Below are 19,249 nucleotides of genomic sequence, written 5' to 3'. Positions count from 1 at the left end.
CTTGAACTCCCACTGCCTCGTCACACAGGCAGAGCTGAAATAATGCCGGCGCTGAACCCCGCGGGTGTCTGGCTTCAGCGGGAGCTCCGGCGAATACAAAACACGGGAAACTTTTCTATACAGGCAGCGAAAGAGTGAGATATAAAAGCGCCTATATATAGAGCGTGCTGTTTTCCAGTGCACCTGCACTTCAAACATGTCCTATCCCATTCAAATGAGCACGAGCCCTTCAGAAATACTCGCTCGCTGCTGAACTTTGATGGTTTTCACGCGCCCACGAGCGCTCGACGTGCGTTCGTTTGATGTTTGTGTCTCTTCCAGGTCGCACCATCATTCTGTCTACACATCACATGGATGAAGCGGATATTCTGGGGGACCGTATCGCCATCATCTCGCACGGCCGCGTCTGCTGCTGCGGCTCCTCGCTCTTCCTCAAGAAAACCTACGGCAGAGGTTATTACCTGACGATCGCACGCGCCAATCAGGAACGAGTCGCAGGACAGCGATTCCCATTGATTAAAGAGGTAAACTGGCCCTGACAACACTTGAAAATCAGCCAAATGTTTAGACAGGCCTACACTAAAAAAAGGGTGCAATTGCTTGCATGCAAATAATTAAAAAAGCAGGAAGTAACACGTTGAGTTAAATTTGGAATTTTTTAAGTAGTAATGCTTTTTTTAAGGCCAGACACTGCAGGTGAATGTGGTAAACAAACAAACAAAAAAACTAATAGTTATCACCTTACTTACCCTTGATAATTGCAAACATTTTCATAGTCTGAATATGCAAATGAGCCATTATTTAATGGAATGTGCGCTAATTTGCATATATCTCTAGTACAAATATCACTGGATGAAGTCAGTTTCAAAATTTTTGGAAATTTTATTGATGCATAAAATACACTTTTAATGTGGGATAGCATTTCTCTTAACATTGCATAAACCAACTTTGACTGTGAAACGCTTTTCAGCATATGGAGGCATGCCTTCTGTTGAATAGCTACAAAATCTCAAACTCGTTGTTACTGTTCATTGAAACGCTAAACCAAGTGAACTGAGCATAGAGGCTCTAACATAAAGGGATGTGCAAAACACTTCTAACACATTAAGAAGTGTGTCTCCGCATTGCAAAAAGGATTTTATTCATGCACAAAATACATTTTTAATGTGGGACAGTATTTCCCTTAACATTGCATAAACCAACTTTCTTTGACCGAGAAACAAGCTTTTCGGCATATTGAGGCATGCCTTCAGTTGAATAACCCAATATCTCAAACTCGTTGTTACTGTTCAAAGAAACGGTAAACTAAGCGATCTAAGCACTGAGATGTGCAAAAACACTTCTAACACATTAAGAAGTGTATTTTTGCATTGCAAAAATGATTTTATTCATGCAAAAAAAAAAAAAAAAAATAATAATAATAATAATAATAATAATGTGGGACAGCATTGCTCATAAACCAACTTTCTCTGACTGAGAAACATGCTTTTCAGCATATGGAGGCATACCTTCTCCTAAATAGCTCAAAATCTCAAACTCGTTGTTACTGTTCATAGAAACGCTAAACTAAGTGATATGAGCGCTGAGGCTCTAACATAAAGGGATGTGCAAAAAACTTCTAACACATTAAGAAGTGTCTTTCTGCATTGCAATAATGATTTTAATAATGCACAAATTACATTTTTAATGCGGGACAGTATTTCTCTTAACATTGCATAAACCAACTTTCTCTAACCGAGAAACACGCTTTTCAGAATATTGAGGCATGCCTGCTGTTGAATAGCTCAAACGTTTGATATATTGGAATCAAATGTTTTTACAGAGGGGATTTTGGGTATTTCATTTTGCCACTCTGTAAAAAATAAAATAAAATGTATAAAATAAAGCAAATTATATATGAACAAATCCTTCTTTTTAACATTATTTTTTATTTTTTAGGTTGATTATTCCTATTTTATTTTAGTTGCAACATCCCTTTTCCCTCTTAATTTCGTTAATAAAAAAAAATCATCAGATATTCTGAAAGTAAAAGTGTAATTTTTAACCACATTCACTTATTTGGGTACAATTAATGCAAATAAAAACAGATAAAAATAAACCGGAAATGAAGATATGCTTCAATACAAGTTTTTAGGCCCTGATTTGGGCGTTTCTTATTTACCATATTAAAAAATGTAAATAAATGCATAATTTATAAACCTCGAAGGAGATTCTAGAGTGTTCCTGGAGTGTTTTACTTTGTAAACTGTCATGAACAGCTAAACAACAAAACACTATGTGCTAAAAATCACAAAAAATAACATGGTTATGTCCTATCCCTGCTAGCAACCAACCACAAGACTCTAGCATTGTTTTGGTGAGATTAGCGCATCTTCAGAAAATGTTTTTAATTTTGCATTCCATATATTTATGTGTTTCTGCCCGACAGTGTGATAAATCCAGCGTGGATGAGGGCATTTGCAGTGACAGCATCAGCAGTCTGGACCCACCAGGTTTACAGCTCACACACTCTCTAATGAACACACACGGTGCCTTTATGCATCTCTATAAATGTATTTTCATGTTCCTCCTAATCAGACGTGGCAGATCTGAGTCGACTGGTGCGGCGGCACGTGCCAGAGGCAGAGTATCTGGAGGCCGTAGGTCAAGAGCTGGTGTATGTGCTGCCATATACGGGTGCCACAAATGGCAGCTTTGCCTCTCTCTTTAAAGAGCTGGATCTGGAGAAAATCTCTCTGGGCGTCACCAGCTACGGGATATCAGACACGAGCCTGGAGGAGGTAGTTATACATATATGGGTCACACCGGTGACGTTTACACGTGTGGCCCATTTTGTTCTTACCACTTTACACTAATGCATTGGTTTACATTTCACATTTGACCTTTATGAGTAAATGCTTAGCTGAAGATATTTAGCTCTGGATCAGTGCATCACACAGACTATTGATTTATCAAAATCTAAAGATCATATTCAATTGTGCATAACCTAATTAGCATTCATGGAATAAGCCATCAGTTTCTCATCTCTCTATTTTATGTGTTCTGTAAACACATCAATTACATGTTTGTTTTTTTTCAGTTTTATTAAATTCATCAAGTGTCTGTTACCAAATAGACCAGTTTGTTTAGTTAAATTTAAACATTTAAAGTAATATCCCAGTTGTAATCTTCAATGCCACAGATGCAAAAAATATATATATTTTAATGTATATAAAAGTTTTCAAAAATAATTGGCCTGAGATAAATATTAAAGCTGAAAAAAGCAGCTTATGCTCAACAACATTACAGTAAAATCGGTAAAACTGTGGAATATTGTTACGTGTTTTTTTTTTTGTTTTTGTTTTTTTATGGATATATGGTATAATGTATAATGTAATTTATTCCTGTAATGCAATTCTGAATTTGCAGCATCATTATTCCAGTCGTTCAGTGATTTGCTACTCAGGGAAACATTTCTGAATATTGTCAACTTTGATTTTATTTATTTATTTTGTGGAAAATGTTATGCATTTTATTATCAGGATTCTAAAAAAAAAAATAGTTTGTAACATAATTTAGAAATTATTTACTGTCAGTTTTGATCAATTTAATGCATCCTTGCTTAAAAATATCTTAAGTAGTAAATTAAATCTTACTATTTTATTTTTTATGTTTTTGTAGTGAAACTGTAACTTTTCCAGTTGAAGCTGTGGAGTAACAAAGTTTCCTGGTGTTTAATTTCACAGATCTTTTTGAAAGTGGCTGAAGACACAGGTGTTGACGTGGAATCCAATGGTAAAATCTTCTATATCAATATTCATTTTGTTTTACACTTTAATATACAGTATCACTCCTACAGTACAATATCATCTCCAACAAGTTTATAAGATACTTGAAAAACCATATGACAATAGTTATTGATACGAAGTGTCATTTTAGAAGGAATATATAATAATATATTTTTAAATGTAGTTTATACATTACTTAATTGTTTCTCTTTTTACCAGTCTTATTTTTGTGCCATTTTATGGTCCTCTCCACATATTAAATAGGCACCAGTTAAAATCATAGTTCACCCAAAAATGAAAAGTTGATGTTTACCCCCAGGGCATCCAAGATTTAGGTGACTTTGTTTCTTCAGTAGAACACAAACAAAGAGTTTTAACTCAAACTGTTGCAGTCTGTCAGTCATATAATGGCAGTCAATGGGCTCCATGGCTTTGAGAGTCAAAAAAAAAAAAAAATGCACAGACAAAACCAAATTAAACCCTGCATATTGTTACGATACATTGAGGTCTTAACACATGAAACAATCGGTCTGTGCATGAAGTATTTATAATTTTTTGTCTCAGCATGAGTTAAAATTCTTTCTTTGTGTTCTCATGAAAAAACAAAGTCACCTACATGTTGGATGCCCTGGGGGTAAGCAGATAAAAGTCAAAATTAAATTTTTTGGCTGAACTATCCCTTTAAATTTGCCACCAGTCCCTCAGAAACACATAGTGACATTTTCATAAAAACAACTCTACTGAAATGTGCCACTCAAGCTGTTAACATCAGACTGATTAGGGATCTTGTTCAAATGACCTTAAACCTTTCATTTCTAACTGTGGGATCTTTTAGAAGGATATTCAGTCTATTTAAGGGCCTTACTGTTCGTCTGATAAGAACGGGCGACTCGAATAAGAGTTGAGATGAAGTGTTGCAATTGTACTCTCCTGTCTCACCTCAGAGTGTGTGTGATTGTGTGTATACGTGTGTTAATGCTCTCGCAGATAAGAACAGACCAGATGAATAAGCTGAAAGTATCACACTCCTCCAGAATAACCTCTGCTGTGTATGTGTGTGTGTGTGTGTGTGTGTGTGTGTGTGTGTGTGTGTGTGTTAATGTCTCACAGATAAGAAAGGAGCCCGTGAACAAAAGCGCAGAAGCAGCTCAAGGATATCAGGAATACAGAGTATCAGCTCAGCACTGGAAAGCAAAGATGCAAGCGCTGTGAAAAATGGTACGATCAAATGTGAAGTGACACTTACATCTGCTACATGCTTATATGTGTATGGAAATAAACATACTGGCTCATTCTTTTACAAAACGATCTTTTGAAAAAATCAACTGATACTGAGAAAATAATGGCTTTGCGTAATATCACTGCTCTGTATTTTTTTCCTTGTTTTAAACAGATGCAAAGGTTAGACACACTAGGCGTGTGGAGGGTAAGTCAAAGTTCTTCCATGTTTACATCACTAAACATGTATTAGTAGGCCAGCTGTAAGACCGAGCTAGCTGTAATGATACGGCATATTTAATATTTAAGGCTGTAAGCTGTGATAGTGAAGTGGCTGTAAAAGTGAGTTGTCTGTAACTACCGTTGCATGGTTTAGTTTTGCTTATACAGTATGGTATTGTGGCACTCTAGTTTCAGACTAATGGCAGTGTTACAGTATTTTCCCAACCGTAATACAATAATGCGTTGAAATATCCACAACTCAAGCTGAACTTAATAATTTAATAGAGGTAATAGAGATATCTGATAATACAGGTAATACAAATGACACATTTACCATTTACATCTGTCATTTGAGGCCAGTGCAATTTAAAGTAGCACCTTTCCAAAATTAATATGCAACCTGATGGACATTTTAACTTACAGTAAGTGCAAGTACATGAGCACCTGCCATGATGGTTCAATGGATTTTAGTGGAACCTGGGATTTATTAAATAGACAGAATATGCAGACATTCGCAGACATACCTTAACACCTGTTGGCTGTTAAAGAGAGATTGCTGTAACAGTAAGGGGATTGTAACACAGAGGTTACTGTAACAGTGAGGTGGCTGTAACAGAGAAATGGCTGTAACAGTAAGATGGCTGTAACAGAGACATAGCTGAAATAGTAAGACGGTTGTAACAGAGGTTAATGTAACAGTGAGGTGGCTGTAACAGAGAAATGGCTGTAACAGTAAGATGGCTGTAACAGGGAGGTGGCTGTAACAGAAGGGGCTGTGGCAGTGAGGTGGCTGTAACAGAGACATACCTGAAACAGTAAGATGGTTGTAACAGAGGTTACTGTAACAGCAAGGTGGCTGTAACAGAGAAATGGCTGTAACAGTAAGACGGCTGTAACAGGGAGGTGGCTGTAACAGAGAAATGGCTGTAACAGTAAGATGGCTGTAACAGGGAGGTGGCTGTAACAGAAGGGGCTGTGGCAGTGAGGTGGCTGTAACAGAGAAATGGCTGTAACAGGGAGGTGGCTGTAACAGAGAAATGGCTGTAACAGTAAGACGACTGTAACAGGGAGGTGGCTGTAACAGAGAAATGGCTGTAACAGTAAGACGACTGTAACAGGGAGGTGGCTGTAACAGAGAAATGGCTGTAACAGTAAGATGGCTGTAACAGGGAGGTGGCTGTAACAGAAGGGGCTGTGGCAGTGAGGTGGCTGTAACAGAGACATACCTGAAACAGTAAGATGGTTGTAACAGAGGTTACTGTAACAGCAAGGTGGCTGTAACAGAGAAATGGCTGTAACAGAGAAATGGCTGTAACAGTAAGACGACTGTAACAGGGAGGTGGCTGTAACAGAGAAATGGCTGTAACAGTAAGACGACTGTGACAGGGAGGTGGCTGTAACAGAGAAATGGCTGTAACAGTAAGACGACTGTAACAGGGAGGTGGCTGTAACAGAGAAATGGCTGTAACAGGGAGGTGGCTGTAACAGAGAAATGGCTGTAACAGTAAGACGGCTGTAACAGGGAGGTGGCTGTAACAGAGAAATGGCTGTAACAGTAAGACGACTGTAACAGGGAGGTGGCTGTAACAGAGAAATGGCTGTAACAGGGAGGTGGCTGTAACAGAGAAATGGCTGTAACAGTAAGACGACTGTAACAGGGAGGTGGCTGTAACAGAGAAATGGCTGTAACAGTAAGATGGCTGTAACAGGGAGGTGGCTGTAACAGAGAAATGGCTGTAACAGTAAGACGACTGTAACAGGGAGGTGGCTGTAACAGAGAAATGGCTGTAACAGTAAGATGGCTGTAACAGGGAGGTGGCTGTAACAGAGAAATGGCTGTAACAGTAAGACGACTGTAACAGGGAGGTGGCTGTAACAGAGAAATGGCTGTAACAGTAAGATGGCTGTGGCAGTGAGGTGGCTGTAACAGAGACATACCTGAAACAGTAAGATGGTTGTAACAGAGGTTACTGTAACAGGGAGGTGGCTGTAACAGAGAAATGGCTGTAACAGTAAGACGGCTGTAACAGGGAGGTGGCTGTAACAGAGAAATGGCTGTAACAGTAAGACGACTGTAACAGGGAGGTGGCTGTAACAGAGAAATGGATGTAACAGTAAGACGGCTGTAACAGGGAGGTGGCTGTAACAGAGAAATGGCTGTAACAGTAAGACGACTGTAACAGGGAGGTGGCTGTAACAGAGAAATGGCTGTAACAGTAAGACGGCTGTAACAGGGAGGTGTCTGTAACAGAAGGGGCTGTGGCAGTGAGGTGGCTGTAACAGAGAAATAGCTGTAACAGTAAGACGACTGTAACAGGGAGGTGGCTGTAACAGAGAAATGGCTGTAACAGTAAGACGACTGTAACAGGGAGGTGGCTGTAACAGAGACATAGCTGAAATAGTAAGACGGCTGTAACAGGGAGGTGGCTGTAACAGAGAAATGGCTGTAACAGTAAGACGACTGTAACAGGGAGGTGGCTGTAACAGAGAAATAGCTGTAACAGTAAGACGACTGTAACAGGGAGGTGGCTGTAACAGAGAAATGGCTGTAACAGTAAGACGACTGTAACAGGGAGGTGGCTGTAACAGAGAAATGACTGTAACAGTAAGACGACTGTAACAGGGAGGTGGCTGTAACAGAGAAATGGCTGTAACAGTAAGACGGCTGTAACAGGGAGGTGGCTGTAACAGAGAAATGGCTGTAACAGTAAGACGGCTGTAACAGGGAGGTGGCTGTAACAGAAGGGACTGTAGCAGTAAGGCGGTCGTAACAGAGGTGACTGTAACAGAGAAATGGCTGTAACAGTAAGACGACTGTAACAGGGAGGTGGCTGTAACAGAGAAATAGCTGTAACAGTAAGACGACTGTAACAGGGAGGTGGCTGTAACAGAGAAATGGCTGTAACAGTAAGACGACTGTAACAGGGAGGTGGCTGTAACAGAGAAATGGCTGTAACAGTAAGACGACTGTAACAGGGAGGTGGCTGTAACAGAGAAATGGCTGTAACAGTAAGACGGCTGTAACAGGGAGGTGGCTGTAACAGAAGGGACTGTAGCAGTAAGGCGGTCGTAACAGAGGTGACTGTAACAGAGAGATTGCTGTAACAGTAAGGCGATTGTAACACAGAGGGTGCTGTAGAAGAGACTATAACAGAGAGGCAGTTGTAAAAGTGAGGGGGCTGTAACCAAGAGGCAGCTGTAACAATGTGGCAGTGTAGTAGTTGAGTCAGCTGTAATGGTGAAATTGGCTGTAAGAGTGAGATAGGTAACAAAGAGATAGCTGTAACAGTGTAACAAGTAGCTGTAATAGTTAAGATTAAATGTAACAGTGGAGTAGCTGTAACAGATGCAGGTGTAACAGTGTAACAAGTAGTTGTAATGATTAAGGCAACTGTAGTAATTGAATTAGCCATCATATTTAAGACTATAGTAGTTAGTCACTATCTGAAACTGTTTTTTATGTTACAGACACCCAGCGGCCCATGTGTGCAAATGGCAAAGGATCGTACACCATAACGGGTTGGTCACTGATCAAACAGCAGTTTTTAGCTCTTTTTATCAAACGCTTCCACCATGCCCGCAGAAGCCGGAGGGGAATCATCGCTCAGGTAAAACCATCAGACACATCAAATACCCTCTTCCACTCGTTTTCCTCTTTTAAGTTAGCCTCTCTCTCTATTTTGCATTCTGTAGCTGTGTGAGTTTAATAGGTTTAGGCAGGCCTGAGCTGCAGCGTGAATCCAAGCAAAGCTGTTTAGCGCTAACTGCACTGGCCCATCAAAAACATAAAACGCTTGTCTGTGAGCTCATTTAACAAAGCATGAGCTCATATCAGTTCGGTGTGTTTGTGCTCAAATGTGGTTCGATTTGCAGTTGAAGACTTCCTACAATCCCTGCAGTGGGAATGTGTTCAAGTAATTGCATGCAATGGACACCAAAATAAAATAAAACAAATAAAATATTCCAGCTGCAAATTTATATCTGTTACTGCCAGGTTTATGAAGGCTGTATGTACAGTATGTAATTACAGGCCGTGTAGTGTTCTCAGCTCTTGGTCATCATTGTGCATATTCTTCATTTTGTTCATATTGGCTGCTGCTCGTCACCCCGTTTCTCTCAGGGGAAAGATGTTCCATTGTTTTCTCCTTCATTATTCCCGATGCGTTCTCCGTCTCCGGCACATTTACATTTTCCTCAGCGTAAACAGAGAGTGTTTGAATTGGGTGTTTGAATTAATTGGACAATCACGGAGTGTAATTAATCAGCTGGAGTGAAGCCGTGTCGTCGACTCCTATGCAGCCTGTCTCTCGCTCGCAGGTTTTGTGTGCACTGGTTTCGCTCCGTCTGTCAGCGGAGGGATGGAATGAAAGGAGAACATTTGGAGAGATAGCAGAGTGGAAGAATAGAGAGAAATTAATTATGCTGGGAATGAAGGGTGACAGTGCCAGTTTTTGAAAGTGTTTAATCGAACCCTTTTACACATTTAACTAAGCCAACACAAGCACATGACACTCGGCTGCCAGAGGGAGAGAGCGAGAAAGAGAGGGAAGAGAGGGCCGATGCGCTAAAAACTTAAGCCACTTTGACACGTGGTGTTTCAACACACAAACCTGCATCTTATTCACTAATCACCCGCAATCCATGTGATTAAATAGCACTTTCTTTGCTTAAACATTCGATAGATGAATCCCAATGAATTTCATTTTTAAACCTGAAGTTTAAATCTCTGTTCTGGTAGATTATCTCTGATACACACTTAATTCCCTTAAATGCAGTTGTATTGAATGTGTGTGACTGTGTGTGTGTGTGTGTGTGTGTGTGTGTGTATCAGGTCGTGATGCCGGCGTTCTTCGTGTGTCTGGCTCTCATCTTCTCTCTGATTGTTCCTCCGTTTGTCGAATATCCCAGTCTGGAGCTTCAGCCCTGGATGTATGGAGCTCCCCAGAATACCTTCTTCAGGTACACACACGTTGGGTTTCCATGTTTTATGGGGACATTTCATAAGCATAATAGTTTTAATACTGTGCAAATTGTATTTTCTATCGCCGTAAGGCAGAATTAAATTTTGTTTGCATTATTTTAAATTTTAATTATTATTATTTTTTTTATATCACATTTTTTAACACTGGATAACTACATAACTTAACATGAACTAACAATGAAAATACTTCTAAAGCATTTTTTTTAATCCTAGTTAATGTTAATTTCAACATTTAATACATTATTGCAATCAAAAGTTGTTTTTATTATTATTTTTTTATTATGGATCTGAGCTTACATGAACTAATAATGCTGTATGTTGAAGATTAATACATTCTGGTAACTAATGCATTGTTTAATCATTGTTAAAACTAAATGGGACCTTACCAAGAAGTTAATACTTTTATTCATCAAGGATGCATTAAATTAATCAAAAGTCACAGTAAAAACATTTATAATGTTACAAAAGATTTCTGTTTCAAATAAATGCGGTTCTTTTGAACTTTCTATTCATCAAAGAATCCAGAAAAATGAATGCATCACAACTGTTTTCGATCTTGATAATAATATAATATAATAATAATAATCAGAAATGTTTCTTTAGCAGCAAATCAGGATATAATGATTTGTGAAGGATCATGTGACACTGAAGACACCAGTAATGATGATGAAAATTCAGCTTTGATCACAGCAATAAATTACATTTTAATATATATTGCCATAGAAAACAGTAATTTTATAATAATAATTATAATAATATTTCACAGTTTTTAAGGTATTTTGGATTAAATGCAGCCTTTGTGAGCAGAAGAGATTTCTTTCAAAACTCTAAACTTTTGAATGGTAGTGTACATACGGTCAAACCAAAAATTATTCAGACACTAGACAAATTTTTTTATATTTCATTACTAGTAGATGCAGAACACTATAGCGCATTTATGTAAGTGAGGATAGCAAAATAAAGTCAACTCTGACATAAAACCCAAAAATTCTTCATACAGTGGACTACCAGTAAAATTTGGGACCAAAAATTATTCAGACACTCAGACCTGACCATGATTTGTTACACAGCTTTATATCAACGTTATCCAACGTTATCAAGATGAATTTGTCATAACACATTTTAACTCTTGAGTTATTGTCATTGTATTACCATTTTGTAAACTATAGCAAATAAACTGTGAGAAATGTTGAAGGTGTCTGAATAAGTTTTAGTTTGACTGTATAAAGTCATTTTTTTTTCACATTTTGTTTTGTTGCAGCCTTATGTTAAACTGCTTTAAATAACTTTTTTCCACATCAGTCTACATCTCATACACCATAATGACAAAGCACAAAAGAGGTTTGTAACAACTTTGCAAATTTATTAGAAATAAAAAACAACAACTAAAAACTGAAAAGATCCCATTGCATAAGTATTCATACCCTTTTCTGGGACACTTGAAATTTATCTCAGGAGCATTCATATCACTTCTAGATGTTACTACACTTGGAGTGGAGTTAAACTGTGGCAAATTCATTTGAATGAGTCTGATTTAGAAAGGCACACACCTCTCAGAAAAGGTCTAACAGCTGAAAATGCAGATCAGAGCAAAAACCAAGTCCTGAGGTCAAGATAACTGCCTGTAGAGCTCAGTGACAGACTTGCGTTAAGGCGATGATCTAGGGAAGAGTTCAGAAACAAATCTGCTGCATTGAAGGTTGACAGAAGCATTATCCATAATGGAAGACGATTGGAACAACTAGGACTCTAGAAAATGTCCAAGCTGACAGAGATGGAGAGGTGAAAAGGTGAGGCAAAGAATGGCAGATAATTGCCAAATGCAGATGTGCAAAGATGGTCACATCAGACCCAAAAACACTTGAGGCTGTAAAGGTGCTTCAACTATGGACTGAGTTAAGGCTATGAATACTTATGCAATCTACTTATTTCAGTGTTTTATTTTTAATGAATTTGTAAAATGTGCAAATCTGTTTTTTGCTTTGTCATTATGGTGTATGGAGTGTAAATTGATGTGGGGGAAAAAGCTTAAAGCAGTTTAACATAATGCTGCAACAAAACAAAATGTGAAAAAAAATGAAGGGGTATGAATACTTTTGCAAAGCACTGCACAGTGACAACATGCGACACGCACGTTTCCTTGGTCAGTAAAAAAATTTGTTTGTGTATGTTGTAGTTTTGATGATCCTCGTGTAGATCAGGTGGAGAAAGTGACAAACGCTCTGCTCAGTTCACCAGGATTCGGGACACGCTGCATGAGCACCAACCCCATACCGTAAGCATCACACACACACACTTACCATGAGCAACACACACACACAGGTGTAGCAGCTGACTGTGTGTTTCCTGTTCCTCCTTCAGTAAACTGCCGTGTAACCCAGCGGGAGGCACTAATTGGTTCACTCCCGCAGTGGATCCGTCCGTCAGTGATATCTTTGAGAAGGGGAACTGGAGCATGGAGAACCCATCGCCAGACTGCCAGTGCAGCACGCCACAGCGCAGCATCATGCTCCCAGACTGCCCGCTTGGAGCCGGCGGTTTACCACCACCGCAGGTTAGACACACACACACACACACACACACACACACACACACACACACACACACACACACACACACACACACTGCTGAATGGCCGCTGAGTGCAGTCGCATACAATTGCCAATTATGGTCTGCAAATTGCTGATGCGGCTTAATGCCAATGGCTTCTGCTTGATTTTGGCCGACTGCAGTTGTGTTAGTATTGTGATCAAGCAAAGCCAAGCATATCCCTGCTGAAAAAACAACTAAAACCAGCCTAGGCTGGTTGGCTGGTCTTAGCTGGTTTAAACTGGAAGTAGCTGTTTTTAGCTGGTCTACCAGCCTGACCAACTAAGACATGCCTGGCCAGGCTGGGAAAGTGGCCAAAAACCCTGCTAAAACCGCTAAAAAGGCTGGTTTCCCAAACTGGCTCAAATGATTTTACCCTTAAGATATGAGGAAACCCAATACAGGGCTAGACCCCGGATACCCACTTGGTCTCTGAGATGATCGATGAGGATATCAATGCAGCTCTAAGATCTAAATCAAATCTACATCTAATAAAATATCATTTAAAACCCTCAACAAAGCAGATCCTGTACTATAACCAGCTCTGAAGACCGATGAACTCTATCAAAAATAGTATTACTAACTAAAAAAGAAATTCAGTTGTACAAACACAATCTTCTCTAATATCTTTGAAATAAATTATAGTTTCAAAATAGGAGAAAAATTATTAATATCTGAGGCATCTAGGTTCACTTTCTTAAACATTGACTGAATGATAGCATGTTTGAAACTACTTGGAACAATACCAGTAGACAAAGAACTGTTGACAATAGACAGCACACACTTTTATCCTAAATGTTTTTTTTGTTGTTGTTTTTTTTTTTTCCGAGTGGACGATCACTTAAACCATCCCCAGTGCATTAAAACCCTCTTGTTGTGTTGCATTTTGAAACTGATTAAAATACCGTTTCTGCCATTTACTTCTTTATGAAATTTGGTAAATATTTCTCATTTAGGGTCATAAATGTGCATGCAAAGTTTCAAAACAGAGGTGCATTTTGGACTGTACAAATCTGTACAAATCATTTGTGTTGGGGTCAAAATGACCATTGGTTTCTATGCATTTTGCCAAAAACCATAAAAAAGCAAAAAAAAAAAAAAAAAAACTTTTATGGTAGCTTGTCAAACATTAAATAGTGTAGTTATCAAATTTAAGACTCAATGGCCCGGTTTCACAGACAGGGCTTAGACTAAGCCAGGATTAGGCCATAGTTCAATTAGGACACTTTTATTTTATGAATGTTCTTAGAAAAAAAAAAAACACTACTGTTGTGCATCTTGATAAAACAAAGGCACTGTTATATTTAAGATCAGTCGGTGCAGGTTTCTGTCAGTTAAAACAGCTTAGACTTACCTTTTAGTCTAGGACTAAACTTAAGCCTTGTGTGAAACCGGGGTAATGTTTGCTTAAAATGAAAGAATCGTCTGAATCATCCAAAACAAATTCACTTTAATCACACATACAAAATTCACTATGTTGAAAGAGCAGGATATATGGGTTTTCGAAAAAAATATTTCTCAAGTACTCAAGTACTTTTCTCTGTGCAACAGACTTGGCCAGCTGACCAATCAGAGCAGAGTAGGCTTTTGGAAGGGAGGGGTTTAAAGACATTACACTCAAAGCTGTTCGAATGAACCCTTTCAAAATCATTGATAAATTACTTTATATATAAATGTATATTCTGAGAAAAGCTTTCTGACCTTAGATGCATTTAAACCTGTTGTAGGGGACTCCAACACAATATTAGGACACTTTAAAAAGCAATATGACCTGCTCTTTAATGTGAGTACTGTCATAGAGAAATGTTCTGTCCAACTTTTCTAAACAGAAACGAATGAGCCATAAATAAACAATCAACTATTTCACCGGAGAAAGACCATTGTTCATCCAGGTGAAAACTGAGCTTGTGACACATACATTCATTACTGTATGTATACATTTAGTCTGTGGCATCTCCTGAATCTGGCAGACTGAAGTTCTGTGTCGGTGTGTCAGCAGAAATGCAAATCACTCCTACGCAACGCTGAGTTTAAACTTAGAATCTCCTCTGATTCCCTCTCAGTAAACAAGATTTCTCTGAGTATATACTGCTGAAGACCCACATACACACACTCACACACTCAGCTGACCCAGTTTGCAAACATTTACTCAAGTACAGGTTTACTGAACTAACACACACACACACACACACACACAGGAGATGTTTTGTCTTGAAACATAATCATGGATGTTTCGGGATGATGGAGGCTGGATGAATCTTATCCGTTGCCTGAGGGTTTCAGATACATCAAGTGCTGCTTTAATTAGACCAGCAGCAAACACACACACACACACACACACACACACACACACACACACACACACACACATGAAAACCCTGAAGGGTTAGATGTGGGGGAAAAATCATTTCTCAACTCTTTCTTTTTTTTTTTTTTTTTTATATATAAAACACTGATTTCCTGCACAACTTCTCAATTTTTTAAACTAAAATTCTTCTCTTCATTCACACTCACACTTTGTTTTGAAGGTCAGCATCTAAAAAAGCTGTCTAGTATTACACCCAGGAAAAACTTGTAGTTAATTATTTATTTATTTTTTTTGCATTTGAGTAGTTCACATAACAGCCATGAAATCTTCAAGATTAAAAGTTAAAGAGAAAAAAAACAACAACTTTTGACTGGTTAGCCATTACATTTATTTCCATGTTTAAATGCTCAATGCATATGTTAAGTTATAGCAATATATTAATATTAATATTCTTCTTAACAATATACCAGATACTGACATCAAATTATACAATGACCCATGACCACAAAACCAGCACAGGTATATTTGTTGCAATAGCCAAAAATACATTTTATGGGTCAAAATTTTTTATTTTTATTTTATGCCTAAAATTATTAGGATATTAAGTAAAGATTATGTTCCAAGAAGATATTTTGTACATTTTCTTAACATAAATATATAAAAACTTAATTTTTGATCAGTAATATGCATTGTTAAGAACCTAATTTGGACAACTTAAAGGTTTTTTTCTCAATATATTGATTTTTTTTTTTTTTTTTTTTGCACCCTAGATTTCCAAATAGTTGTATCTCAGCCAAATATTGTCCTAACAAACCATACATTAATGGAAAGCTTATTTATTCAGCTTCCAGATTCAAAAAATTAACCCTTATGACAGGATTTGTCAAAATTATCAGTGGTCACTTTATATCTCCAATAATGTGTCTTAGTAAGATGAGATTTAAATGATACAAACATATAATGCAATGTAATCAAATGATGATTGAGAGATAAACAAATAAATGTTCTTCAAAATATGTGAGATGCTTTGGAGGCTTGGGAAGATCATTCCTCCACTGAGAAACAAACATTTCTCAAAAGATCCTGATGATCAGATCTGAGACTCACTGATTTTTAAAAAAAATATATAAATATTTAAATAATCTTGAAATATTGGCTAACAATATATTTAAAATACAAAAAAATTTGTTCTTGCATTTACTTTATGAAAACAGTAAAAAAAATTATAATAATTACAGCAACGTGAAGCACGAGCTAAAGGAGGGAATTTTTGCAATTATACTAAAATGTCTGTTACTTTCTAGAAAAGTCTAAACTATCAATCAGACAACAGAAGACATGGGATAGATTGTGTGTAAGTATCATTTAGAGGCCTTAGTGGTTTACGTAACAAATATTATACAGTATGATTTATAGGGTTGAAAGATTATCTTTCGAAATAATAGTGAGAAAATAGACTTTAGATGACCTAAAAATTAGGTAATTAAATTCAATCATGCTAGGCTTCCATAGGAAATTTACAAATGCACTGGGTAAAAAAACAAAAAAAAACAAAAACAAAAGTAGACGTCCAGAGACAGATGAATGCTGATCTATCAACTATTCATCACGGTGATAAATAACTGCATCTGCAAGTTTCATAAGCCCTGGACCGAATGCACCCCAAACTTTCCCCTAAATGTAATTTCCAGGTTTTCACTTCAAACTTTTCAGATTTCTTTCTTGGTTGTTGATAGTTATCACACAGTTCTTCCAAAAATGTTCACATCACTCATGGCTTCAAAAGTAATAGCCGTTGACTTCTGTAGTATGGAGGGAAAAAAAAAAACATTTGGCTACTGGCAACTGTTTGGTTTCCAACATTCATCCAAATATCTTCTTTTGTGTTTATACAGAAGTCACATGATGCTTTGTTTGTGAAACAAATATTATTTCAGTGTTTAATCCAATTTAAGTCATTATTCATCAAAGTTCAACAAAAATAGTCCATGTAGTTTGTACACTATATTTTATGTCTTCTTAGGCCATAGCCTCCTGATACCAAGAGGAGAAAAAAAATATGAATTTAGTATTTTTTCATGGCATTACATTGTTTAGATCATTAGACATTTTATTCTATAACAATAAAATGGCATAAATAGACATTAAAAAGGCAAAACAATTGGATTTTTTTTTTAAATCATCAATCAATTTTTAGGCTTCAGGATTTTTTTATACCAAACTTTAAGGGTGATTCTCAACTATGTTATAAAACATATAACAAAAATAATTTGATATACTACTTTTGTTTCATGCAGTACGTGTAAAAATGTCCATTAACTGGTTTTCCCATTAAACACAGTGCATCTATACACCGTATTTAATTTGCATATTAATGTGTTGCTGTTGGGACAGGATGTTAAAAAAAAAGAATGGTTATAATGAGTAATTGGCCAGATTTTCATAGTAATATCTAATATTTCATAAGAATATTGCTTATTTATTTTCCTATTCAATTGGTATTTCTCCCAAAATGAATAATAAAAATGATTTTCAACCTGGTGTCCTCTACAGTAAATAGTACAGTTTAATAACAGGAAGTCATATTTGAATTCGAAAACCTGTAACATTTTCCTGAGATATTGCTTTATGATAAACAACAAATATGATCAAATATTACCAAATTTTCATAAGGATGGAAAATGTTTCACTAAATAAATTTAGCCGTCTTTAAAGACCAAGGAGAGGATGTGGTCATGGTCCAATGTTCAAACATTTGGTATCTATAAAAAGTCCTGTATATATGCATATGTGTGTGTATGTATATATATATATATATATATATATATATATATATATATATATATATATATATATATTCATGATAATCAAAACATAGATGGAGTTGATCAACACCCAAAAGTTTGACAGTCATTATTTCCTCTTCATGGGTCAACATTTTATTCCACTACGTTACACAGTTTTCCATATCTATGGTTTTGATGCTGTGTTATGTCTGATGATTGTGTTAAATTACATGTGGAAGCATCTGTTGTTTCAGTTTCTTCTTCACTTGTGTTTTGGAAATTCTGTTTAGAAGATGTACAATAGCGCCCCTAGCGTATAACAGTGAAAATACCAATTCTCAGTACAAAAGTATAAGTCAAGTATACTTAAATGTAATTTTAAGTATATTTCTGAGAGGTATATAAAGCACATTTCTGAGAAGCACATAAAAAGTAGACTGAAAGTATACTTTTATATATATATATATATATATATATATATATATATATATATATATTAGTGGTGGGCCGTTATCGGCGTTAACGTGCTGCGTTAACGTGAAACTCTTATCGCGCGATAAAAAAAATATCGCCGTTAATCTATTCTCAAATTTGGGTTGGGAGCTGGGTCTAAACTACGCAAGCTATGATGACTTTCACCTTGATAGTTTAACGCGGATGTATACCGAAGACTGTAGAATATGGTCGCGCGTTCTCCGCCAAAACACAGACGGGATCGCGTCGTCCTCCATTCATAAAAACCGAATCTACTATAGCGAAATGCCACGTAAATTCGTCGTTTTTGGATTCATAAATCAAATGTTTGGTCAGTCACTTAATTCAAATCGCGATATGGACTAGTGTATGTGAAAATTGAAATGCAAAAAGACCGTTTTAAGATGAATCCGATATGTTCCGTTTGCCTAGCTGTATGTGTGCATGGCGGAGACGAGCTTTTACTACATGCATACTGAAACACACGTGACGCTCCCGGTAATTTTTGGCATTTTCATCTCACATGAACAGATAAACTCAATCTCCCAAACTGCTGTGACTCTGTGAGTGTCACTTTTACCGTTTCATTTGAGAAAACTAACATCATATCATACTGTATGACACAGAAACTTCACGGCAACCTGTCAAAATAAAAGTACGGTGAAACATGTAATGGGCTGGGTAGGTGTTGACGTTAAAAAAAAACACAATCTAATAGGGAGAAAAAATAATTTCATTGTTAGTTAGTTAGTAAACACAAGTACATCTAATTGAACATAATTTATTTTCATCAACAAATTATCATAGAACAGCTTTATGAGCTTTATGATCCATTCTCAAAGACTTTAAGTCATTATTTGGGTAGCACACATATTCAGCAGAATTCAAATTAGCCATTTTAATC

General features: G+C 37.0%; 1 protein-coding gene across 1 annotated transcript in view; it reads left to right on the top strand.

The window, feature by feature from the left end:
- Positions 1 to 19,249, top strand: part of LOC141332528 (phospholipid-transporting ATPase ABCA1) — a 180,838-nt gene that overhangs the window by 105,460 nt on the left and 56,129 nt on the right. Inside the window, exons 22-31 of the mRNA XM_073837656.1 lie at positions 322 to 524; positions 2,429 to 2,492; positions 2,578 to 2,780; positions 3,726 to 3,774; positions 4,878 to 4,985; positions 5,161 to 5,193; positions 8,676 to 8,815; positions 10,039 to 10,166; positions 12,365 to 12,463; positions 12,550 to 12,757. Of these exons, the coding sequence (XP_073693757.1) occupies positions 322 to 524; positions 2,429 to 2,492; positions 2,578 to 2,780; positions 3,726 to 3,774; positions 4,878 to 4,985; positions 5,161 to 5,193; positions 8,676 to 8,815; positions 10,039 to 10,166; positions 12,365 to 12,463; positions 12,550 to 12,757 (1,235 nt within the window). The remainder of the gene's footprint in view (positions 1 to 321; positions 525 to 2,428; positions 2,493 to 2,577; positions 2,781 to 3,725; positions 3,775 to 4,877; positions 4,986 to 5,160; positions 5,194 to 8,675; positions 8,816 to 10,038; positions 10,167 to 12,364; positions 12,464 to 12,549; positions 12,758 to 19,249) is intronic.

The sequence above is a fragment of the Garra rufa genome, chromosome 3 (assembly GCF_049309525.1).
Source record: "Garra rufa chromosome 3, GarRuf1.0, whole genome shotgun sequence".
In the NCBI taxonomy this organism is placed as follows: Eukaryota; Metazoa; Chordata; class Actinopteri; order Cypriniformes; family Cyprinidae; genus Garra; species Garra rufa.
This window is presented reverse-complemented; position numbering and strand designations above follow the sequence as displayed.